Genomic DNA, 24233 nt, shown 5'->3' on the forward strand with positions numbered 1-24233 from the left:
TTATAAAAATGTTTGGAAAATTAAACATGCAGAAAATATTTCTATTTCCGGTGTAAACAAAACAGATAAACTCTATTAAAGTAAAATGATGTTATTTTAAATCCAAAAGCGTTTATTTAGAGTATTTTCTTGTACATTGTCATAATATTTAAATTATTAGTCCTCCTAATCTGTCGTTTATGTTTGTTCTGTATTCAAATTCTCTGTTCGGCCAGTTTCTTTTGGGTTTAAGACAACACGCTTTGCAATGGCGGGAGACCCCCTGCAGAGAGAGAGGAAAGTCATGAACCGGGTTGTTCGAGCGACGAACAGCCATTGCGCTGTATTGGCTATCCTGGAAAACCCGCCATATTGGTTTCTTTTCTGCATACATTTGTTAGCTTCATGAATAGAAAATAGGGGTCGAAATTTGGAATTAAGGTAAAATGTGACTTTTAGCGTGCCATGTGTTTATTGTTTTCGTCTGCTACAAATATTTTGTATGTTGGTTATGTCTGTAAACTGATTATTGTGTTATTTATGTCACCAACCTTCAGAGGAAACCCGTTTAGCACGTTGTCTGTTGTTGTAGTTAGCGATAGAGTGCTGCTGTCGCTTACAAATAAAGGTCATTCACAAAACGTTTTTATGGCAATCGGTTATCTATACTAATGATTATCACTCAGAATTATAAATTATTACAATAAAAACAACAAAACATCTCATTGCGGCAAATAGCAGTGGAGGGAAATGAAGTTTGAAAACGTGTTTTGTTTAACCTTGTGTACGTTTTTTTATTTGATTTCTAATCTTTATTGAATTAAACAGACATAATGAGACTTTTCAAAGTAGTAATTATAGGTCCCCTTGTAAATGGAGAAGTGCCGTTTCCGTTTTTAAGATATTGTTCCTTCATATATAGACGATTCCTATCAAATTTTATTACATCAATGTTGCAAATGGTATGACACAAGCAGTTGCCTATGTATAAGTAATGCCCAGTGTAAATTATTGCAATAGTAATAGACTGAAATGAAGTTACATATATTCAGGTTATCAATACTAATGAATTATATGAACAAAGGTTAATGGACTAATATAATGTAACATTAATTGACACATATGAGATTGCTTCACTGACAAGTTATTGTTGAATTTAACAAGTTTCAATGATTCACTTTATTTGTAAATTAATCATAAATTCATTTAATATAATAGTTAATAGGTATGTATAATTTATGGGAACACACCAGCATTTGCTCAAACATTTGACCCAAAATTTTGACATCAAAGAATTTTTCATTATATCTTAAAAGCTATCTTACAGATAGAATAATATCAAATTTTATTATTCCAGATGTTGAATAAGTCTGCTGTCTTATCCTTGACTGACACATTCAAAGTCATACTCTGTGCAAAAAAATATGAATCAAAAACAGCATTCTGTTATCTTATCATTTTGGTACATTATGTTGTCTTTTTCTTTTTCTCATTGTTGTATTCCATGTATATATTGACCAAGTAGATGTTTTGAATAAGTGATTATATAAGGATTGAATGTAGACCTGACAACTGGCAAAACACATAATGATGATATAGACATTGAGTTGTTATTATTATTCATATTGTCAGCATTTATACCAGATAGTTTGATTCTGTTCTCCCACAGGCCCTAGAGGCTGGAGTTTCATTGTAAATTTGAAGTTTCTACTTTTTTTAACACTGTATTGGTTTTTGCAATTTTTTGAGATTCAAAATTTGAGATCCTGGACATGAATATTATGTCCATTATGATGTGTACCAATGAGTCACTCATACTTGCTCAGTTACATTTTAAAATAAGGTATTGATATCAGTTGGCAATTTCATTTTCATGCCTGTCACATAATAATAAAAAAACAACTTATGATGACATCATGACTTATGTCAGTAAGTTAGAGTTTGTGGTTGACTATTCACATGATTGTGCTTGCAGTACAAATCACATTCTGAAGTACTTGCTGTTGTTGACACCACAATGCTAGTTTATGACTTCTGCTATTTTTACAAAAAATGCATGTTGATTGGTTCCTACATCATTTCCTGCCAGTGATCAATCAACAGTTTATTTTTATGAGTCCTTTTCAACTTTACTGCAAAAAAGGACAGGTTTCTAAATGGAAATTTAAGTATTTCCAGAAATTCTAGAAGTTCTATAAAAATTCTTTGAGTACTGTACTCTTATAATTCCCAAATCCTTAATGGATTGTTGATACCTATTGAATTAAAAAAAAACTTTATAAGTTTGGGAATATTTACATAGTTTCAACTTGAATTGGGATAGGCATGTGTCAAGTTCTTCAGGATTGTATATAAGCTTTATATTTTAGAGTGCTCAATTAGCCTGATTTCTTTTCAGTACAATTGATGTAATTAATTGTAAATATGAATTATGCTGATTGTATTTTCAGGAGTGTGTATAATGTCCTATCACACGTCCCTGGAACACAACTATGGACAACAGTTAGCCAAGCCTCTGCACATACAGCAGATTGAGAGTGCCCTATGCTTGGAACCATTTCTTACTCATGTGGAAAAAATCATTAACGAGCCACCAACTCATAGGTACTCATTAAGTCACACCTATGACACCTTGTAGTCAGTTTTGTTAAACCTAGCTGTATAGTTATAATCAGAATTCTAGGTATTAAGTTTTATTGAATCAGGTTATATATTGCCTTAGCATTAGCATATATCATGAAATTCAAAACTGTTGTTCATGCGGGCTTTTGAAGGATATTTTTGACAATGCTACAACATTAGCTTTACAATTGTTAAATAAAATTTGTAAAAAAAAAATCTAAAAAAGTAACTCATATACAATAAGTTGATGTATGTTCATCTAGTTTGATTCGTAAAGATACCAAGTGATTTACAAATCCAAATTAACATTAATTAAATGAAGCAATAAGCAAGGTAGAAACTGCTGAAATGAGCAGTTAGTTAGTTAGTTAGCATTAGCAAGTTATTTAGTTAACTACATACCTTGTTACTGATTTTCATTCTCCTTAACTCATCCTATCGCTAGACATTGTCTTATTGACTTTAAAATCATGTTTGTTTGCCCAAACCCGACAGACTAGAAATAATCATCCTGATTATAAAGATTTTATATTGATTTTTTTTTACAGAGTTTACTTTTTTAGTGGTTTGGCTAGATGACCCTGAATTAAATATTTCCCACGATGAAGAAAGTCACTTAGACACTTGAAATTAAGAACACATGTACACAGATCATTTCAAACATCTAGTTGAACATGAGCAGACCAAAGAAAACAAAAATGGTGTGGATTTACTTTTTTTCTTGCTTTTTCATAACAGATGAACAAGGAGACTGCAAAACTTGTTAATATCATGAAAGTTAATATAAAAGATACATGGGATACAGCTCTGGATACTGTTCTGGGTGACACATAATTGTTAGATGAGTTCAGTGAGGTTATGGACAACTATCAAGTTTCAGTTAGTCAAGTCAACTTCAACTTCTGCTGAAAGTTTTTAAGCTAATTATGCAGACAACATATTTAACAGCAACAGTGTTTCTGCCAAATATGAAGTAATAGCAGGTATTCCAATGACAGAGAAAACCTTAGCATATATGTATGTTTTTATTGTTGACTTGTTTGTTATTACGCTTGATAATGTTTTGTTGAAAACTAAAAACTGAAAGATGACAACAATCTCAGGTTGTATTTCAAAATGTTTCATTAAAATGTCAAATATCACTGAAGAGTGGAAGACAATTTCCATCTGGCAGCATATTTGTAAATTAAAAGTGAAACATTGCAAATTTTGCATTGTCAAATTATATGTGAATGGGGACAAGCAAGCAACATTTTTTGTGATATTGATTATGTACATATTCATAAAATTTGTATTAATATGTATGTATATATTTTTCCTTACCTACCTACCCAACCCTAAATTTTCCAGTCAGGTTTTGGCAAACAAACAATATTGGGGTGATATATTTTCCCCCTCATGAGGTGGAACCATGATCTGTGTTGCAGACTTTGAAAATTTATTACACGTTATGTTCTTATCACCATTTTTGCCTTAACTTTGAATTTGTGGACAGCAATGAATAACCGGTAAAACATTCAAGACCATTCACAGAATATATACTCTGTATTAAATTTCAGGTAAACTTTTTTCATAAAATTTTGTGGAATGTTTTCAGTCTTTTCCATATGAAATTTAAAAAAAGATGTGCATAGGCCTTGAATTTAATTAATGGTAAAGAAAGGTTAATAACCAATTTTTCCTTTTCTTTTAGTGACCCTTATGACAGTACAGATAGCGAATATGACCTCCTCCAGCCTTGTCTCCGTGATGATGAGGGGAACAAAATTCTCAATGGCATTACCATCACTAAGGCCGGTCAGTATGAATAAGGCAAATCTATATCATTTCAAGATCTGACCTACATTTAGAATGAATGTTAAGATAATTTTCTAGCATAAGTATTGCAATCATAAAGACATGTACAAGGATTTGATTATGAGAAAACATTTCAATATTATGGATTTGTAAATAAATCTATTATGAATGACTTGTAAAAAGTTATTCTCAACTCTATAATGTTATACAATATCTTATAGATAATAATCTTCACACCATATACATTAAAGTAAAACTTAAATGTTTCTCAGTATTGGAAAGGTAAAACATCTGTATTTCTTGGTATCAGAAATGTAAGATGAAAGCAAAATGTTGCATTTTTTTCTAATAGATTAATTCTTAATTTCATTTTCTATACAGAGAGAAAGGCTGATAAAACCAGACTGTATAACTTTAGCCGTGTGAAAAAGGGAAGGAAATGGCTGAAGGTAAGATGAGAAATTGTGTTGTGAAATGGAGGATCTGAAATATTGTCTGGCTGAATAGAATTTTACTCTTGGTTTTCATGTTTACAAGCAAATCTTGTAATTATTTAGTTACTTGAAATTTCAGGACAAAACATTATACCAATTTGTATGACAGTTATATCTGGATTAAAGTATGTTTGATATCTTGAAAATTTAGAGGCAATAATATCTGACTTGTAAAATGTAATTGTATTTGAATATGGAAGCTTCATTTGGTTTAAATTTGGGGAGAAGACTGCATAAACAATTGTGACATTATCATATTTTTATGTATCAGCTTGTTTACAGCTCTTTTTATGTGCAGTATACATACTTTCCTTAATGGTTCATTGCACTTGATTATTAAATATTAAATATTGGCTGAATCATTAGTGGTATAACAATAGGCCAACTTATTGATGTATTGCAACAGCTTTGCTCTTGATAGCAATAGGTTGATGTCATAATTTCAAGTTGATAACTATCACCATAGTTTCTTCAACTATCAATTGTAAACAATAGTTTTAAGACAAAACAAAAATGCTACTTGAAAGCAAGATTTTTCACAGTTATAGCCATATGGCTGCAAGCCTTCTTTATATATGAAAGTACCTTTGGGACTTTGATCTGGGTAGCGCTAAATACAACAACTGCACAATCACTTAATTTTATGCACAAGTTGTTACATTAATGAGAGTTTTATCATAAAGCATTGTTATATTATTATTGTTTCCAATATGATTTAATTAAATCTACAAATTATATTAGAGGAGAGTGACCTCTTTAACTCTGTGTCCTTGTCTTAAACCCATCCCTGAGATGACCCATGGTGGAAGGTAGCAGCATTTTAAAAATCATGCTCAATAAAAAGGCAAAAAGCAGCAGTAGGGCAGTTTTTTTGTTACTTGAAAATTATGACGAGTGTTACAAAACTGGTCCCAATTAAACTATTGTTTGTGAAATTACAGGCACCTTCATTTGATATATAGCTATATATTATCCTACCTTTAGTTACTGGGGTCAGACTGTTTTTTAACACAATGTATGAAGTGCATCAAACTTAAACTGTCAAAACCAAATAATCATGATTAATTAATCACCTTTTAAAACATTTAACAAGTTTGAAAAAAGAAGCATTGTACTAAGTTTATTGTAAACTAGGGTATATATGAAAATGATAGTCCAGCTGTGTATGAGTTTCACAACAAATATCACAGAATAGCATGAAGCATATTGCAATAGTAATTTTACTATGGCAATACTATTGTGATAGCTTTTTTGGCCTCAATAGTCTCCCCCATGAATTATATCTCCAGAAATACCAATGTCTGATCTCTTTTTAATTGAAAAGCATATTAAGTGCTGCATGTATTCTGTCTGAAGTGAAAATTTGTTTGCTTCTTGTTAGTGGTATAGATAACATGACATACAAGATATCTATTTTGGGGGCTTGGATTATTTATTTGAACTTTCTTACAGAATATCTTGTTGAGTGATAGTTCATCAGATGAAGATGAAGAGAAAGAAATCCGGCAGGAAGACCTTCATGCCATGCTCAAGATCCACAAACACCAGCGGAAGCATCAAATGCAATTCTATCAAGATAATGAGGTTAGTTGTCACTGACTTACTTCATACCATCGAGCAAGCTGCTTCAACTTAAAACCAGATGGGATTTCTAACCCTTTAAAAACACTGTCAGGTTGAGATGATATAGCACCTAGTTATGCATTATATTAAGAACATTTCAGTCATTTTTTATTTTATAGTTATTAAGGACATATTAGTCATTTTCGATTGATTTCATGTATTAACTGCTGCTGAAGGATTTGTGCACAAGATTCTGGATATCATTGATGTTAGAAGTCATTGTTATCTACTTGATAAATGTATCAGGAAATTTGTAATTGTACTATGCATGACTTGTTTACAGCTTCATCAGTTCCAGTACTACAGCACAGGTTTACTGTCCAATTTTGACAAGTACAATGATCATCAGAAATCATTCATGGGGCCAAAGAGAAAAATATCCAAAGATCAGAAAAAAATGGAAAGAAAGCTAAAAGGTATTGTTGCTTTTAAAGATTTCAATATTAATATACTTTTCACTGGAAAAGAAATTCTCTTTGAAATAGTGAAAATGGTTTTCTAAATTCTGTCAATATCTTTGAAAATTTTGTTTTGGAAAGAAAAGCATTTTTTTTTATTGATATTTCAACACAGTCAAATAACAATGAAGACATTTTTCATGATTTTTTCATTGATTATCAATTTTTAGGTAAGATATGAACCCAAATGATTAAATATAAAAGAGCTTACACAAATTTATAGAGAATGTCATTTACATTGTTTTCACAATTGATACATTAATAAAAAAAATTGTAAACAATTTCTTCAAATGATTGAATAGAATTCTGTTCAGTGTAACTGGGAATAACTTCATATAAAAACCTCATGGAAGAGGTCAAAAAGCTTGTTTGATCAAAAAGGATTTCAAAAGTTTATCTTTGGAACTTGGAAATGGGACTATTGAAGATTGAAATGAAATTATTAAGCAATGTTTGCAAAGCAGAATTAGGATATCAACAAGCTTACCATCACCATCCAGGCACATTGTCACAGAAGCAAATTTCATTATGTCATATACTAATCAATTTGGTCTCGGGATGCTCTTAAAACTTTAATAAATCTAGTTACCTCCCCACCACCATCTTTTGAATGTTACATATCAATCAATCTACAATTTATTTTCATTAGTCCTTTTTCACTGTATTTCTAAAACAATGGGTTCCAAAATATAAAATTTAGGTATTGCCACAAATTCTTTTGAGTCCTTTCAAAATTATTGCATGTAGATTTATCACTGCTCATACATTGTACAGCAGATATTGAATGATACCTCTGTAAACGTCCTAACATAAACGTCTATAAACGTGCATTGGGCAAAACATTAACATGTATCAGTTTCAAATACTTAGATATTAGTTGATCAATGTTGACTTCAAACAAGTTTAATTAAATATGTACTGTTTATTTTTTTCAGTGAAGTTGAAAAAGCTGAAAAAGGAGAAACGTTTAGGGAATGGACAAGCAGTAAGTGTGTTTCTAAACAAACGAGGTCTCAATATTGAAATCAGTGTTACCCTTCTGGCAGCATTGTTAAAAACAAGCAAAGTTTGGACGACATCAGTGTCAATTTCTGTGATCTGTTATGAAATTATACTTGTATTATTGCTGGGAGTAGTGATTTTCAGTTAGCATAGATAACATTTCAAATCATACATGTCATGTGCATGTTTATTTTTTTTCTTTCCAGGAACTTGACTTGGACCCTGAGCTGATAGAGGCATTCTTGGCACACAAAAGGCAGGCTGCTTCTAAATCAGCAAAAGTAAAAAAATTAACTCCTGAACAGGCAGATGCCAAGCGCAGGAGGTTATGGATCTCTATTGCCAAAAAGGAAATTCCCAAGGTATGATGAATGGTGATTGTATCCTGAACACCTCGAGAAAGCTCCAATGTGAATCCAGGGAATTACTATATTGTAGAAAATACAAAAAAAAATGGTGCTTATGAATTTTATCACACTCTGCATCTAGATGATTTTCAATGTCATTAACTTTCTTATACACAATCCAACTGAAAAAAAATTGTCTTAAATTGGAATTTATGATTTTCTTTTCATAAGTCTTGTTTCTTCTTGTAGGCACAAAAGCAAAAGGCTTCAGCTAGGAAAGAAATGCTGCAGACATTTAAAAAGGTGGGCTTTGTGTATGGTTTGATAAATCAAAAGATGAAAATATAGCTTAAATGATGGATGTCAAATAAAAGGCTCTATTGATTACATGAAGGTTGAAAAAATAATATAGATCAAATTCTCTTTCTGAGATTGTGAAATGATTCCGGTTGACATCTGGGCCAAGTTAGATAAAATTTGATTGATTCTTTATCAACAGATCAGCCAGCAATGTATGCGAGAGTGTAGGAGAGCTGCGATTCAGTCCCAGAAGACCATGAAAGAAATTCCATCCCGTGCCAAACGTCTTTCGCGTGAAATGCAGACCTACTGGAAACGATTTGAAAAGGTGGAGAAGGAACATAGGAAAAGAGCAGAAAAAGAGGCACAGGAACAGAGGAAGATGGATGTAGAACTCCGAGAGGTAGGCTTGGACTTTATTTTTAAGTGTTGTTGCCTGCAAGAAAAAGAAAGTTTTCAATACTGTTTGCAATTTGATGGTATCCTGCAAGAGGTCCAGGGAGCCAACACATTATCTTTAGCTCAGAATGAGAGGATGAGTTTCTTGCAGGGCAAGGCAAACACATTTGTTTGTAATTCTAGATATCAGCGATTGATAGGGTGAGGCGTTAGAATACAGGATTTAAAATTCTAATGATAAAGATAGAACTATTTATAATAGACAGTGAATTTGGAAAGTTTTGAACTATTCTTGACATGTTTTTATAATGCATATTTTTTTTTTTTGCAACAGGCTAAGCGACAGCAGAGGAAGCTTAACTTCCTGATCACACAGACAGAGCTGTATGCTCATTTCATGGCAAGAAAGATGACAGGAGAAGGGGAGAGTCACAAAGACAAGATCTTGCGCCAGCTTGATGAGTCTCGACCACAAAAAGACATTGAGGTGGATGGAGGTGTTCTGGTAGATGTAGCATCAGATGATTATGGTAAAGTTCTCATAGAGCTTTAATTACAAGGCTTTTTACTCTGATGTAAAAATCAAACAATATTTATATCCAAAGAAGCAGGGATGTTTGTGCTAACATTTTAGTTATAAATAAGAATAAGAAATATACACTCAAAATGCTTAAGCAGTATATAGAAACAAATATGTTTATTTGCTTATTTTGAAATATTCTATAAATGAAAGTTTTCTGTTTTTTTACATGAATTTTACTGTCATGATACTCTCAAGAAATTTTAAGTCTATATATTTACTCAATGTAACTAATTGAGGAAACAAAATCTGGAAATTTGGTGGAAAATGATTCTTTCAACATTTGTGTTTTACCTCCTTTGTAGATAGTGACCGAATGAAGAACCTTGCATTGAGGAATGCTGAGGATGCCTACAAAGCCCACAAAGTAAAGGTATCACTGGTTCTTTGATTTACATAACTTCAATGAGGACAGCAGCTGTTCTAGTCATGAAAAGATATTGATCAAAACTTGAATCAACATTGAACAAGCAAATGCAAGTGTTAATAATCTTGGCTTTAAAAAGTTGATAGCTATTTGGAGAAGGAATCAACCCAATTTACTACAATGTCTGATCATTTATTGTATGATTTTTTCTCCACAGAATGCTTCGTTCAACAGTCGTGCTGCCAGTAAATCTACATATGATCCATGTGAGTAATATTTCCTCCACAAGTAAATTATCCTATAATGGAAGGTCTGGGAAATGTCTTCACTACAGATGTACATCGTGTCAAATTTCTCACATTTGAAGTCTAAGTCAGTACTTTTGATCCAACATTTTCAAGTCAATTCAATTTTGAATGTGATGGAAGAGTTTACTGTGCCCTATAATAGAATTGTGGACCAATGGTTCAATCTGAATTATTGCTGTACTTATAGAGCAAATCAAGCAACTTATTCTTTTATTGGAATATCAGACTGAAAACAAAGTTGATGTTTTTCTTATTAGTCTTACCAAAGTTATTAATTTTTCAACTCAACTGAATGTGTTTTACTTACACCTACTGTCCTTTGTGTGATTCGAGTGATTTGATTGATATGACAAATACCATTAACAAGTCTGAAATAGTCTAAATAAACTTTCTTATCTCATTGTTATCATTTTATAGCGGAATCAAGTTTTGCCAACCCATCAATTAGCACAGATGTTGATAGGCCACAGCCCAGTATGTTTGAAGGAACTTTGAAAACTTACCAGCTTAAGGTATTGTAAAAAACGACTATCATCAGGAGATGTGCCACTTAAATAGTATTGCTTTACAACTCCCTTTGAAAGAATTATCCCATTATGGTTATTGTACAGCCCCAAATAAATTTGCATTTTGACCCTTTTTGGAAGAATTATATCCTTTTATGTAAAAACTCCTCTTAACTTTATTCATTTTAAATGGATCTCTCTCCAATGTGCAGTCTTTTTGGCTTGCAGTATCTGTCCATGCACTTCCATATGATTCCTACTTACAGAGCTATACCTCTGTACATTAATGATTGAAAAAAACTTCTTCAGCTAATTTACTAATGTGCACAATACATTGATTTAAATGACAATTTTGACAAAGAAGGGAGGGAGTATACTTGTTACCACCTAGTGACAGCTATATATATTTGATTTTTTTTTTTATCTTAAATTGTAACCTTTTTAAAAGAAAGTGTGCATGATCAAAGATTATCTTTATATTAAAGAAAAGTGTTGTAACAACAACTTTCAGTGTTAAACATTGATTATGATATTGTTCATGTGGACTTGAAGTGGAAATTTTGGGTATTGATATCCAATTTATTTTAGAGTCAAATTTTTCAATGCAACTCTTCAAAATATCCTGATGTCTGTATGAAGTGTAAATGAAAACTACAGCCTTGACATCAAAGTAATTTATATTATCCAAAATGTGAAAACTATGACTGTTCATTTATCTTGGATAATGTGCAATACACCATATATATTGATTAACAAAACAGTAATTGTCCAGTTTTACCTTATCCACATTAAATAATTTATTTCTTAAAAGAAGTTTCAGATAGGACCTTCATCTACTTGTAAAGAATTTTAAATGTTTGTTTGTTTTTGTAGGGAATGAATTGGCTGGCAAATCTTTATGATCAAGGGATAAATGGTATCCTGGCTGATGAAATGGGACTTGGAAAGACTGTGCAGAGTGTTGCAGTCCTTGCTCATCTGGCCGAGGTAGGTCATGGCAAGTAATAAGCCCTGATAACACAGCATTCCTGTTGCCACTGAAGCTCATTGCACTACAGAAATCCTAGGATGAAAGAGATTATAAAAAGGGAGAATGCTTTTGAATGCCCCATGTAATACATCTCGATAACTTTGCTGCTGTCATTGCTTTATAAGTGTAAAGAAAATCATCTCTCATTTTTAAACTTTATTGGCTGTATTTCAGAGCTGTCTTTGTAATTGGTGTAATAATTGGTTTTTTTCACAGAATTTAAAGTAATATATGGAAATATCTTTGTATTTATTTCTACAGGCACAGGGAACTTGGGGTCCATTCCTGGTTGTAGCACCAGCGTCAACACTACACAACTGGCAGCAGGAGATAGCACGATTTGTTCCCAAGTTCAAGGTAAGCTGTTTACTATTTTCAATGTTGACAGACGATTACTTTCATTTCAATAGTTGTATTATTGGAAAGGGAGAAAGCTGTTGTCTATTTTCAAGATTAATTTGTTGTTTCCAGGTTGTGCCTTATTGGGGTAATGCCACAGACCGACGAGTCTTGAGGAAGTTCTGGGACTCCAAATGTCTGCACACGAAGGATGCCTCATTTCATGTAGTCATCACTAGTTATCAGCTTGTCATTCAGGATGTGAAGTACTTCCAACGCATTAAGTGGCAGTATATGATCCTGGATGAGGCTCAAGCCCTCAAGAGCAGCAGCAGGTACTGCAATGATTTCTTCTTAGTTTCGTTAATAACTGTAATATTGATTACTGGTTCAAATTTAATTAAAACTAATTTAAAAAATTAAAATATAATTCAATATTGATGCATGTGATCACCTTTGATTGTAGTAGAATGTACTGAATTTTCAGCAACACAATATTTAGTTTTACTGTAATCGATCCTCAAGCTGATCAGGGCTGACTGGCTAAATAAATCAAGAAATAACAAACTTGACACATTTTAGTGTTCAGTATTTTGTTTGGAGCCAGATAGAGTCAGATATAACAGAGTAACATTGTTGTTCCCACATGAATGCACAACACATGGACAATTTTGGTATGTAGTAAATGATAATGAATTCAATAAGAAATAGATTATTTCTATGCCAAAGAGTTATATGCTATAACGAAAAAAAAATATTTATAGCAATCAAATATCATTTCAGTGTGAGATGGAAAATACTTCTAGGATTCAATTGTCGCAACAGACTACTGTTGACAGGAACGCCAATACAAAATAGTATGGCAGAGGTAAGCAAGAGCTCCTTTTATCTTATTTGTTGATTATCACTTTAACATGTTTCAGTATTGCTATTCATATCCACATAAAACATGACTTTATAATGATTTGTGTGACTATGTATCATGTCATACATTCACATTCATGTTACCTAATATTACTCAGCAGAATACATTGTTGTACATGAAATGTGACTTGTTTCTGGATAAATGCAGGATTTGAAAAATAATATTACAGCATTATTGATAAAGTATGTGTTATTGTTGATTCTTGAATGAGTCATCCCTATCATATTGCAGCTTTGGGCCTTGTTACACTTTATCATGCCTACCTTGTTTGATTCCCACGATGAGTTTAACGAATGGTTCTCAAAAGACATTGAAAGTCATGTGGAAAAGCAGTCTGGAATTGATGAAAGTAAGATTTTCACTTTGTAGTTGGACAAGTTTATTTCTTAGTCATTCTCATATCTCCTATGTATATTTCCAGAACATATTTTCCCAAAGACATCAAAAGGCATCAGAAATACCGCGGTATATTTTCTGTAATTTTTTTTCCCAAAGACATATAATGCTCTTGTATTTTGTGCATCATTCTTCAGGTTGTTTTATTTATTTATGACTAGAAGTTTCAACTCCACTTCCAGAAAACTTCATACTAGATGTCATTAATTCCTTTGTCTTGTCAAATCATGTTCTGTGTTTGAAAAATGTTCACTGATAAAGAATAGTAAATGTTCACACTAAATTAATTTTCTTTAATACATCTGCAATTATCTTCTGAATTATCTTATTCACAATAACAGATTTAAATAAATTTTGTTGTTGAAATTTATTGCTTATGAATGTAATTTGATGGACCTTTTTTCTCAACTGACTGTGCCACATTCCAATTTTCAGACCAATTATCCAGACTTCATATGATCTTGAAACCTTTCATGTTGCGTCGAGTTAAAAAGGATGTTGAGAATGAATTGTCAGACAAGGTAAACACAGACCCGTTTTTGATATTTAAAACATACGACTAATGAAATCAACTTTCAGTCAAACATGTCATATCTTTTTGCAGGAGACGTCATCTTTTTCAAGTCAGATGTTGTCTCTTTGCTGGATAGCCACTTTTAATACATTTTGTTTCTTTTAACAATCATCTTAGCAATCAATAGAACAGGTCAGAATTTCTAGGGATTATTTGAAACAAATACCTAAATAATTACCAAATTTTACAATATTTTCATTATTCCTATTCATTATAGCGTGGTTTAATCCGATAACAGTAATACAGTACTATTACCAGTGTAGTGTAAAGCTTAAAACATTGATATGATCCAGAGTCACGCAGTACTTTTACCAGTGTAGTGTAAAGCTTAAAACATTGATATGATCCAGAGTCACGGACAAAAAACACCACAATCATTGCACGGCAGAGAAGCATTTCTCAAGGGAACATACAAAATCATGGATTCACTTCAATATTTTAAAATGATGGGGCTAACTAGAAGAGTAGTATATGGACTTATTTTGTGTCAACATTAGCCTGTGTAGTCCCTAACATCTTGTGAATTAATTCAGTTAATGTGACACAGTATACACATGTACTACAATGTATCTGTTTTGGGGGAAGATATGCACATGTACATCCTTTCATCTACCTTCTCGGTCTACATGTGCACACATGGATTAATAAAAAAAATAAAGACATACCTTTAACACACATTGCACTATTTACATTATCAAGTCTTCAATGAAAAAAAAGTTAATATGAAAATTTTGACTATAATAAATCTGAATTGTTTACTGGAGCCTGAAAACAATTACAGTATTGGTGCAACAATAAGAAAAGGGAAAAGATGATGTTCTTTGTTTGGGCAGGAATAAAACTGTATGAAAACTGATGCATCAAAAGAAAAGCAAAAAAAAACTAGTATAGAATTGATTGGCTGTGAAAAGAGTACTTTTCGTTTGGCTTTAAGTATACAAGCTGGTTGCTCCTTACACCCGATTCATTCATATGTCAGAATCAAATGCTTGATTATTGCTGTGAGGAGTCTTTCAGCTTTTTTGTGGTTTCTGAGGGTTGATTGTAGCTTGATGGTATAATGATGTCAACAGTAACATTAAAAAGATTACTGTACTCAAAGGTCTTTCCTTTTATTTTTGTCTCTACCAATAATCATAATTTGACCCAAAATGACATTTCAGTGTTAACAAGATTTCATAATTGTATGTTTTAAAATTGCAGATTGAAATCTTGGTGTATTGCCCCCTCACATTGAGACAGCGAATGTTGTACCGTGCCATCAGGAACAAGATATCTATTGACGATTTGCTGTGTAGCTCCAGTGCCAATTCCTCCCAGTCCCAGTCTACCACCAGTAGTCTCATGAACATTGTCATGCAGTTTAGGAAAGTAAGTTAAAAATAATTTTTCTGGTTTCTGTTACTAACCTTGTGGTGTCATATCAAATGTAACAATATTCAGTGACGATTCGTTGAGGGTACTTCAAAATTAATGTTATAGTCTTAGTAAATAAGGTCATCCTGGCAAACAGGATGAAAACGAAAAGTATGTTATATTCAAATATTATTGATAATCTACCAGCAGTCTAAACACCCAGGTCCTGTGATATTATTTTGCAGGTGTGTAACCATTCAGAATTGTTCGAGCGACGGGAGGTCAGGTCTCCTCTTTATATGACTGGACTTTCCTACCAAGTGCCAAAACTTGTATACCGTGAAGGTGTGTGCAGTAATTACTGACAAAGAAAATAGTATACATTGAAGATCAGTCTTCTAGTATCTAGACCGTGCAAAAGCTAGCATTGTATTTATGTGTTAAAAAAAAACATTAATTCTTCTCTTTTTCATATAAAATGTTTGAAAATAAATCTTTTCTTTAACAGTCTCATTTAAGTAAAATCTTTTTGAATGGTTGTTAAAATCTTTAGAAATCAATATAGGTAACTGATTTGACTGTCATTAAGTAGATTCTTCTGGTTTTTATTTCCAATTTTTTTGTTTTCTGTTTCCAGGTATCCAGTATTATGCTGTCAACTGTAGACAGAGACTGGTGTACAGTACATTTTATATACACTCACCAGACAATGTCCATAGTTCACTGTCTTCAGGTCAGTTATCTGCTCGTGTCTTTTGAACTAAATGATATCATAACTAAATCCTTAATATTCAAGTGAAGTAAAACACCACAGTTGTTGCATAGCTTTTAACACAACAAGGTAGTCTTCACTCGGATTAAACAAGCCACATCAGTTTATAATTTTCAGAAATGGTTTGATTTGGAAGATAACAATTGTTTCTTGTTTGTAAGGACCTATTGCTATGATGTTTGGTGTTTGTATATTTACAGGGTCCAGTGTTGATAGCTGTTTCTCGTTCTCAAGGTTTATAGATTTGTCCCCACAGGAACTTCATGCCTACATGGCAGGGGGCATCTTAGTTAGGTAAGAATAAATGATACAAAACTGATGTCCCTGGACAGGAAAAGTAAAACATGTAGGGTGATATGTACATGTTTAAATAGATTTGAGAGGCACAGATTGTCACAGATACGTCAGATTGAACAATATCAAGTGTCTGGTATTGGGCTTTTCAGCATTTTCTTCATTAACAAAAGAGTTCAGCCTTTTGGTGGATTTAAGTCCTCTTCAGAATTTAGTTGTGGTCCTTTAGGTTAATGTATAACTCTATTTCTAGGAGACAGTAAAGAGAGAAAAGTGTCTGCTCATGTGAACAGACAGCAAATATTCTCAGACCTGTTTTAATTGTTTTTAGCACTTGAGATTTGTTTTTGGTCCACATGTGAAGGCTATATAAGTTTATGAATGTTTTCAGCTATTGAAAATTTTCATTTTTAATAAATCGAGCCTTTTAATTCATCTTAGTTCTGGAACATCATGGATAATATTTTGAATATCCCTCTTAAGTCTGATATGTTGAGGGTGTTACTTCCTTTTTGGATTAAAAGTCCAAATCCTACAGAATGTATTATTTTCTCTCATAGATGGTTAGCACTTTTTCTAATGCTGAAGATGGAATACCGGATACACCACTCAGGAACCTGGCCCAGTAAAGTTCAGAAGTGTAGACGGTAAAGGCTTTAATCATTTGGTGATTCTTTTAATAGATCCAAAACTATAATGTAGAATATCATGATTACGTTATATAAGATGACAATCTTTATGTGAGTTTATCAAGTTCTTGGGAAAAGATAAAATTGAAGGATATAAATTTGAAGACGGTTATTATTACATAGTTATCTATAAGTAGCTGTTGAATACATCATTGCTTTAGAATGGATTCAGTCATACAAAAAACCAACAAGACCATTTACCAACCTCATCAAACACATGTTTTTAACATTGTAGACACTGTTTGGACAGGACCAGTTTTTATCTGGCTCCACATCAGCCCCTGTCATTTCCTAACCTGGTCAAGTCACGATACCTACGCCAATTTGTGTTCATTACTGCAACTTCTCCATTCTATTCCTTCATAACACATGAGTACCACTGCATGCAGGAGACACAGGGCCACCAAGCAATCCGGTTACGCAATCTCCGTGCTAGTCATCTGGCAAAGAAAAATCCTTTAAGTCCTCCTCACTCACCAACTAAAGTAAGTATATCATGGAAATGCTTTTGAAATAATTGGATATTTGGAATGTATTCATTGATATGTTTAGTGTTCATGTTTGTTCATACCCTGTTATAGAGACTTATGTCATTGATAAACTTAAGTTAGACAGACATGATTGAAGCATCTCTGGACTTTCCAGTGATCTATCAGGAATTAAATTTTGGCAGTAGTATTAATTTATCTGATGGGCAAGGAGGTGGACACTTCATATTAATCAAAGTTTGCTGTTGAAATGTATATAAGATGGTAGTTTGTTTTGCAATTCTGGTTGAAGGCTTAACTCTTCTTTGCATTTACCACTGTAGGCCCATAAACAGTTGGAAGCATTGGAACTACCTGTGCACATCCACCAATTCCGAGAGCCTGTGGTGTATCCCTGTCAGCCGACAGATATCCCCAGCTGTCTCTATTACACCATGCCAAAGGTAGATTTGTATTTTTTCTTCTTTTTTTTTTTTTTTTTAAGTTTTAAAATATGAACTTAGGAAATTTCGTAATATCAATTTCATGAAGAAAAAGAAAAGAAAAAATCTTTTGAATTGTGAATTCATAGCATTATACATACATTTCCAATTTGTCCTTTCACCAATTGATATACTTGGCTGTTTAGATCCAAGTGAGTAGTCATAAGTGGGAGACATGTGATAGAAGTGGGGCGTGGCAGTTCCTGAAGGACAGTCTATGTGGTACACTAGATGCACGCAATAGTTTGCTGTATGGTACACCAGATATTTACACTCAAGTCCGTTGGTGGAACCCTTGGAATTTCACCTTAACCCAACCAGCAGGACTATACGCTGTGCGACCGAAACATGGCTGGTTTGGCATCTATGCTCCAGGTAGTTAGATTCATAATGATGTATTAAATGAAATCTTTGAAACTATTATTTGTAATAGTAATCATTAAGGCTGATCTGTTCTAGTGCAAATACTGACAATTGCTTGACATTCAAATAATGGTTATATTTATCAAAACTAAGAACAAAACATCTGAAAAATGTAAATTGCATGTAAAGCCTGGTTTGATTAAGTGGTTGATGCAGTTAGTTGTTCCATTTGTAGATAAGGAAACACTGGTTGCTGATGCTGGGAAGCTTTTTGTCTTGGACACGCTTCTACAGAGACTGAAGACAGAGGGTCACAGAGTTCTCATTTACTCACAAATGACCCGCATGATAGATCTGCTTGAGGTACAAAAAAGAAATTGTGTTGATTTATATTTTAATGCAAACAGTAGTTGCTTTTTTTCTAAATATTCTATATATTCATGTTTAGAAAATATTTCCATTGTGATCTGGTTTTAATTTTCGGGATAATTATGGAAGGGAACTTCCATTAAAAAGTTCATAAAAAAAATTTTGAATAATGCAAAATGTTCACTGCTTCATGAAAAATATGTCTCTGACTGGCGGCACTGAATATTGTGTTTAACTGTTGATAGGAATATATGTGGCACCGAAAGCACACCTATATCAGACTGGATGGATCATCCAAGATCTCGGAGCGACGAGACATGGTGGCAGACTTCCAGAACAGAACAGACATCTTTGTGTTCTTACTAAGTACTCGAGCTGGTGGTCTGGGAATCAATCTCACTGCTGCTGACACTGTGAGTTCGAGTATTCATGGACATGTAATACAAGCCACAGAAATCATTACAAATTTTCTTCACATTATAAACTTTTAAATCCCAAATGTTGATGAAGTGAAAGTATATGTGTTTGTTTTGTTTTGAGTGCTTCTGAAGCTGTCGCAAAATTTGTTCTAAAACATTAATCTTACTGTTAATAAGTTGAATCTCATTGTTGATAATATTATTTAAATGAAATTTGAACAAAAAAATCCTACAGTTGACAAGCAGCTGAGGTGATTGTAGAATATAGTTCAGTATATTGTTACTTTCTTCTTTTATTTAACTTTCTTAACACACTTTGCTAAACTCGTTCACCAACTTGTCTTCCTATTACAGGTGATATTCTATGACAGTGACTGGAATCCTACTGTAGACCAGCAGGCTATGGACCGAGCCCACAGACTAGGACAGACCAAACAAGTCACTGTCTACCGCTTGGTGTGTAAAGGCACCATAGAGGAACGTATACTGCAGCGGGCCAAGGAAAAGAGTGAGGTAAACACAGGATTTTAAGAAGTTCTTCATTGCACTATGATTTCTGTTCTGATCGAAATTGCTTGCTCAATAACCTATGTTTTGTCTTGCTCATGGTAAGTTTGAATATCTAGAATTACAGAATATTTTCTTGGAATCATCACTTACAGAAAAGTATGATTGACTTTGTGTTGTAATGTGTCCTGAATGTTTTTTAATTCAGATCCAGAGAATGGTTATCAGTGGGGGCAACTTCCGTCCAGATGTGCTCAAACCCAAGGAAGTTGTATCTCTTCTTATTGATGATGAAGAGATGGAATCGAAATGTAAGTCATACGTCTTGTAGTTCATACCTCATTGGCTGTCTCAAGTTTTACAACACATTTTTCAGTACAGGTGATCTTTAATGATCTTTACTGTATTGTTATTAATATTCCAAAATGTATCAAAAATACTGTCCAATTATAAAAGCTAAGCAATGATCATCGGTCTGCCTTCTACCATATATGGGTTTACAGCATTTGGATTGTTTTTTATGCAGTGTTGTCAAGGCAAGATGAGAAGAAAATGAAGGAAGATGTACACAAGGAGAAAGATAAGAAGAGGAAACGAGAATCCTATGGACGGGTAAGTGTTTTGCTGCAAGAATTCTGATGCATTTATTATGTCCAAGATTGTATGTTCAAAAAGAATGAATATTGGAACCCTTGTGATGTTTTAAGATTAAAGTATTCATATATGTATTTCAGAGTAAGCAAGGAAAATGAAAAGATTGCAAATGTAAAGAAACTAACATGTTTAGGGGAAGGATAAGGATAGGTGAGAATATGCTTGTGTGGACTCGTTGGTATTCTGTATATGTATTGTTAATGAATCTAATTCAGAAACGTGAAATGAAGAAATCAAAGGCAGAGGAGGTGAATTTCACAATAGCGGCAGGTGATACAGAATCTGTGGCCAGTCTGGACTCCACTTCTGTACCTGCCAGCCCACAGAGTGTTGTGTCCTATGGGAGTGAGGTCATGCATCAGTCTAGTCTATATGGGGCAGATGACAGTAGCAATGACGGTCTTGTCATTGTGGACGACGCCCATTCAACTTACCAAGGTTTGTAGTCTTCTATGTATAGGTATGAAATATTAGGATCCCCTTCTAGCACTCTTGATGAAACAGATACTGTCAATGTGTTAGCAATAAGGAAGACAAAAGTAAAAATTTCTTCAATATTGACCTTACAGGTAATATAACTCCATCAACCAAGCGAGGGAAAAGAGGTAGGCCAAAGGGTTCTGTATCAAGCACTGGTCGGCGACCACGTGGGAGGGGCAGTGTGAGAAAGGCCCTGAGTGCAGCCGAGATTGCTGGAGCACAGGCAGGCATGACTGCAGCCTATGCAGCATATGGCTATAACTTCACAGGTAATGATTGCATGTTTTTGATGCTGTCTTAAACTAAAATATTTTGATGAAGAAGTTTTGTAGTACCACCATCTTTAGGTAGCTATAAATGCTACATACAATAACATTTTTGATAGCATCATTTTTACTGGTGGGGTTGGAAATGATTTTCCAAGAAACTATTGTGAAATGCAGGTCTCAGGACTGTTTTGTGTTGTCTAGGCTTATTTAGAGTCAATAGGAATGTATCCGACTATGTTTATCGTAATAAGTACAGTATCATTAAGACTGAATTTTCTTAGCTAGGCTGATATGTCCCAATATTCATAAATCTTATTTTGTATTTGTAGGTGCATCACCCTCCCCCTCTCGTGGTGCAGGCCCCCCAGGGGCTCACCTGTCAACAGACTCGCCCAAGTCAGGTTCACCTGTGCCAGTACCACCACACTCCAAACCTCCCAGCTGATATTAACCTTACTAGGGTTTACTGCACAATGGTATTTGCTCAAATCTCAAACTTTGATATGTGGTATGGAATTTTAAAACTTCCGTTAATGGAATGGAGACAATCTGACCACAGTTTAATCATGAAGTGGGAACAGACTTGTTAATAGCCATAACAAACCATGATTGAGTATGGAGCTGAACCTTGGGACGTCTTAGAGGCGACTGAATTGTTGGAACTCGCCTAAAATGAGAATTTACCCTGACAGTTTGTCATAACTGTTAGGATATAAGTCCACGGATTGACATCAGGTCTATTAGAGATTGTACCTTGATCTTAATAACTACTTCTACTACTTCATTTGCTTTACAATAATATCAGAACAAGTTTTATGATCTTATATTAATTACTCTTGTTAGCCGGGATGAAGCATGCATGGGGTCTGACACTTTTGGTTCTTGAGGTGTCTGAACAACACTGAAGACATTGTTCTAGGTTGTTCGGAAACAATGTTCTTGGCACCCAAACAATGAGAATAAATAGAACATGTTCCAACATCCAAGTCCCACACTACCTCTAGCAAGAACATATTGAACAGAGATGGAGGCATAATATTGAAGTAGATATAGTAATGGTCAACTGTTTTGACTTCTTTTGTGCTCGGTTGACAAGAGAAAGGAAGATAGCCGATTCGGTCATTACTTTTTCTTTTTGTGTATGTGTGTATAGTATATTTGCTAAGAAATCACCATCATACGTGAATTTTGGTCTTAAAGAGAATTTGTTTAATGACAATGACAACACAAATATTACCGACCAGAAATATCTTCAAATAGACATGTACGAGAATGTGTTATCACTTTCCAGTCATTTTTTTGGACCAAATGTTTGTGTTCTTGGTGATATGGTGAAACCTATTTTGTTGAGTTGAGAAGGGAATGTAGTTGCAAGTAAATAAACAGAAAGCATTAATACAAGGATGAGGAAAAATTGCACAATGTAATGACCATTCAATTTTTAACAATTAAAATACTGTCATCCATGGATGAAATGTTGAATATGCAGAAGTGATTTTATTTACACCTGTGCTTATTTTACCTGCCTATACCATGTAAGTATTAAGTTATTGAGAGTCTATATATTAGCAATATAATGCTACAAGTTAATACTTTGTATCTGTCAGAGCAGCCAGTACTTGCTGGCTACCAGGAGACTACCTATAAAAGCTATTGGTTTTTAAATGTTTCATATTACTAAGAATGTGCTTATGTTTTCAGTGCTAATTTTTTTGAATTACGATATCAGACTTGTGTCTTTCTATTAAACAAACATGTAGATAAGTTTATATTTAACAATACTTGTGTTCATGAAATCAGGATATTGAGTTTTTACATGTTTTTATTGGGAATGATATGTAGTTGGAAACTGTTGTTTTTGTTAAGGCATCAGTGTAAAGTTAAGAGCTGAAAAGTATTGCTAATTGCTTGGGGTTTTTTTTGTATTATATGTACAAATATTCAGAAATCATGAAAGATTTTGATTTGTGATAATATTCCATTTATATTTTCATGCATTGAGCTTCACATTTTGTTCTTCGAAATGAAAGATTTACCAACTAAATTGAAAGAAAATGTGTTGCAAAGAAATTGTGTGAAAGAAACTTTGTGATATGGGGAGCTCCTTGAAAATAATTATGTGCAAAGTATACCATTTCAAATGCCACTTTTATGCCATTTTAGCTATATGGGTGTATTACAGGATTTCCAGGATAAGTAAAAGTCCATCACATAATACACTAGTTGACAGAATTCTTTAATTTCTTGTGATGTACATTACTGTGCTTGTTGTCAAAAATTCATCTAAACTCTGAAAGATGGAGTAAAATTTCTTGATTGAACTTTATACAAACAACTCTGCTTTGAAGTACCTTTGTTATTCTTGTTCTACTAAGTTGGACAAAGTTCAAATTATATTCACAAATGTAGAGATATTACGCCTAAAGGTGCAAATTCCATTTATCAACTACAGCTCCAGAATTTTGTACGGAAGTAAATCTGCCTGGCAGAGCTACTTTTTCATACTGAAGATATGGGGTCTCTTTCCCCAATATATGAAGTAAGGTCACATCATCAGAGTTATGCTCCTTTGCATGCTTTCATTTTGATAATGCAGATTTATGCAGGCAGTAATTGAGTGTGTGTTTCAACAAGTATAGAAATGAAACCATTTCATTGAAAAAACTTGCAGGTTTCATTCTCCAGTTTGAAAACTGGGCTAGGATTGATATTCCAAATATTGACTTTATCTCAAGTTTAAAATGGTAAAATATATATATATAAATATGAAAGTCACAGATTGAACAATTAGCCTTTATTCATTTCCACCTCATGGATGTTATATATAAATGTATTTGTTTAACTTCTTGTATAAAGATGAAGTTAATACAGATGTGATTTTGTATACAGGGGTGTTGCACACGTGTTACACCTACACAGTGTTTTCAGACTGTAAGGGAAGTGTCTGGTGTCCCTGTCTAATGGTGTGTGCTGTGTCAGAAGTAACATGATGAGCTTTAGATTTCTTTGTGATAAACTTTCAAATAAATTTGTATTCTAAATCAA

At 33.4% G+C, this 24233-nt stretch overlaps 1 protein-coding gene across 1 annotated transcript; it reads left to right on the forward strand.

Annotated features, from left to right (window-relative positions):
* The first annotated feature begins 326 nt into the window (after window positions 1–326).
* Window positions 327–24233, forward strand: LOC132561237 (chromatin-remodeling ATPase INO80-like). Its single transcript, XM_060225966.1, has 36 exons — window positions 327–420; window positions 2430–2583; window positions 4295–4398; window positions 4780–4847; window positions 6345–6476; window positions 6799–6931; window positions 7909–7958; window positions 8182–8337; window positions 8572–8625; window positions 8822–9025; window positions 9356–9551; window positions 9907–9974; window positions 10186–10234; window positions 10694–10788; window positions 11656–11769; window positions 12074–12169; window positions 12284–12486; window positions 12935–13019; window positions 13308–13425; window positions 13908–13993; window positions 15250–15417; window positions 15648–15747; window positions 16040–16135; window positions 16375–16468; window positions 17029–17115; window positions 17393–17642; window positions 17969–18088; window positions 18274–18502; window positions 18726–18853; window positions 19105–19272; window positions 19633–19791; window positions 19994–20096; window positions 20312–20397; window positions 20655–20877; window positions 21009–21188; window positions 21518–24233. The coding sequence occupies exons 2-36, from the start codon at window positions 2441–2443 to the stop codon at window positions 21631–21633; spliced, it is 4461 nt and encodes a 1486-aa protein (XP_060081949.1). The 5' UTR covers window positions 327–420; window positions 2430–2440; the 3' UTR covers window positions 21634–24233.

This window comes from Ylistrum balloti, unplaced genomic scaffold (genome assembly GCF_031769215.1).
Source record: "Ylistrum balloti isolate Yb309-2 unplaced genomic scaffold, AGI_CSIRO_Ybal_v1 Utg371182, whole genome shotgun sequence".
Taxonomy (NCBI): Eukaryota; Metazoa; Mollusca; class Bivalvia; order Pectinida; family Pectinidae; genus Ylistrum; species Ylistrum balloti.

Excerpts from the sequence above, each read along its gene's own strand:
- LOC132561237 (XM_060225966.1), top strand. The coding sequence starts at position 2,441 with ATGTCCTATCACACGTCCCTGGAACACAACTATGGACAACAGTTAGCC. Across the intron at positions 7,959-8,181 it reads GTTTAGGGAATGGACAAGCA|GAACTTGACTTGGACCCTGA; the intron begins GTAAGTGTGTTT and ends TTTTCTTTCCAG. Across the intron at positions 13,426-13,907 it reads GCAGTCTGGAATTGATGAAA|ACCAATTATCCAGACTTCAT; the intron begins GTAAGATTTTCA and ends TCCAATTTTCAG.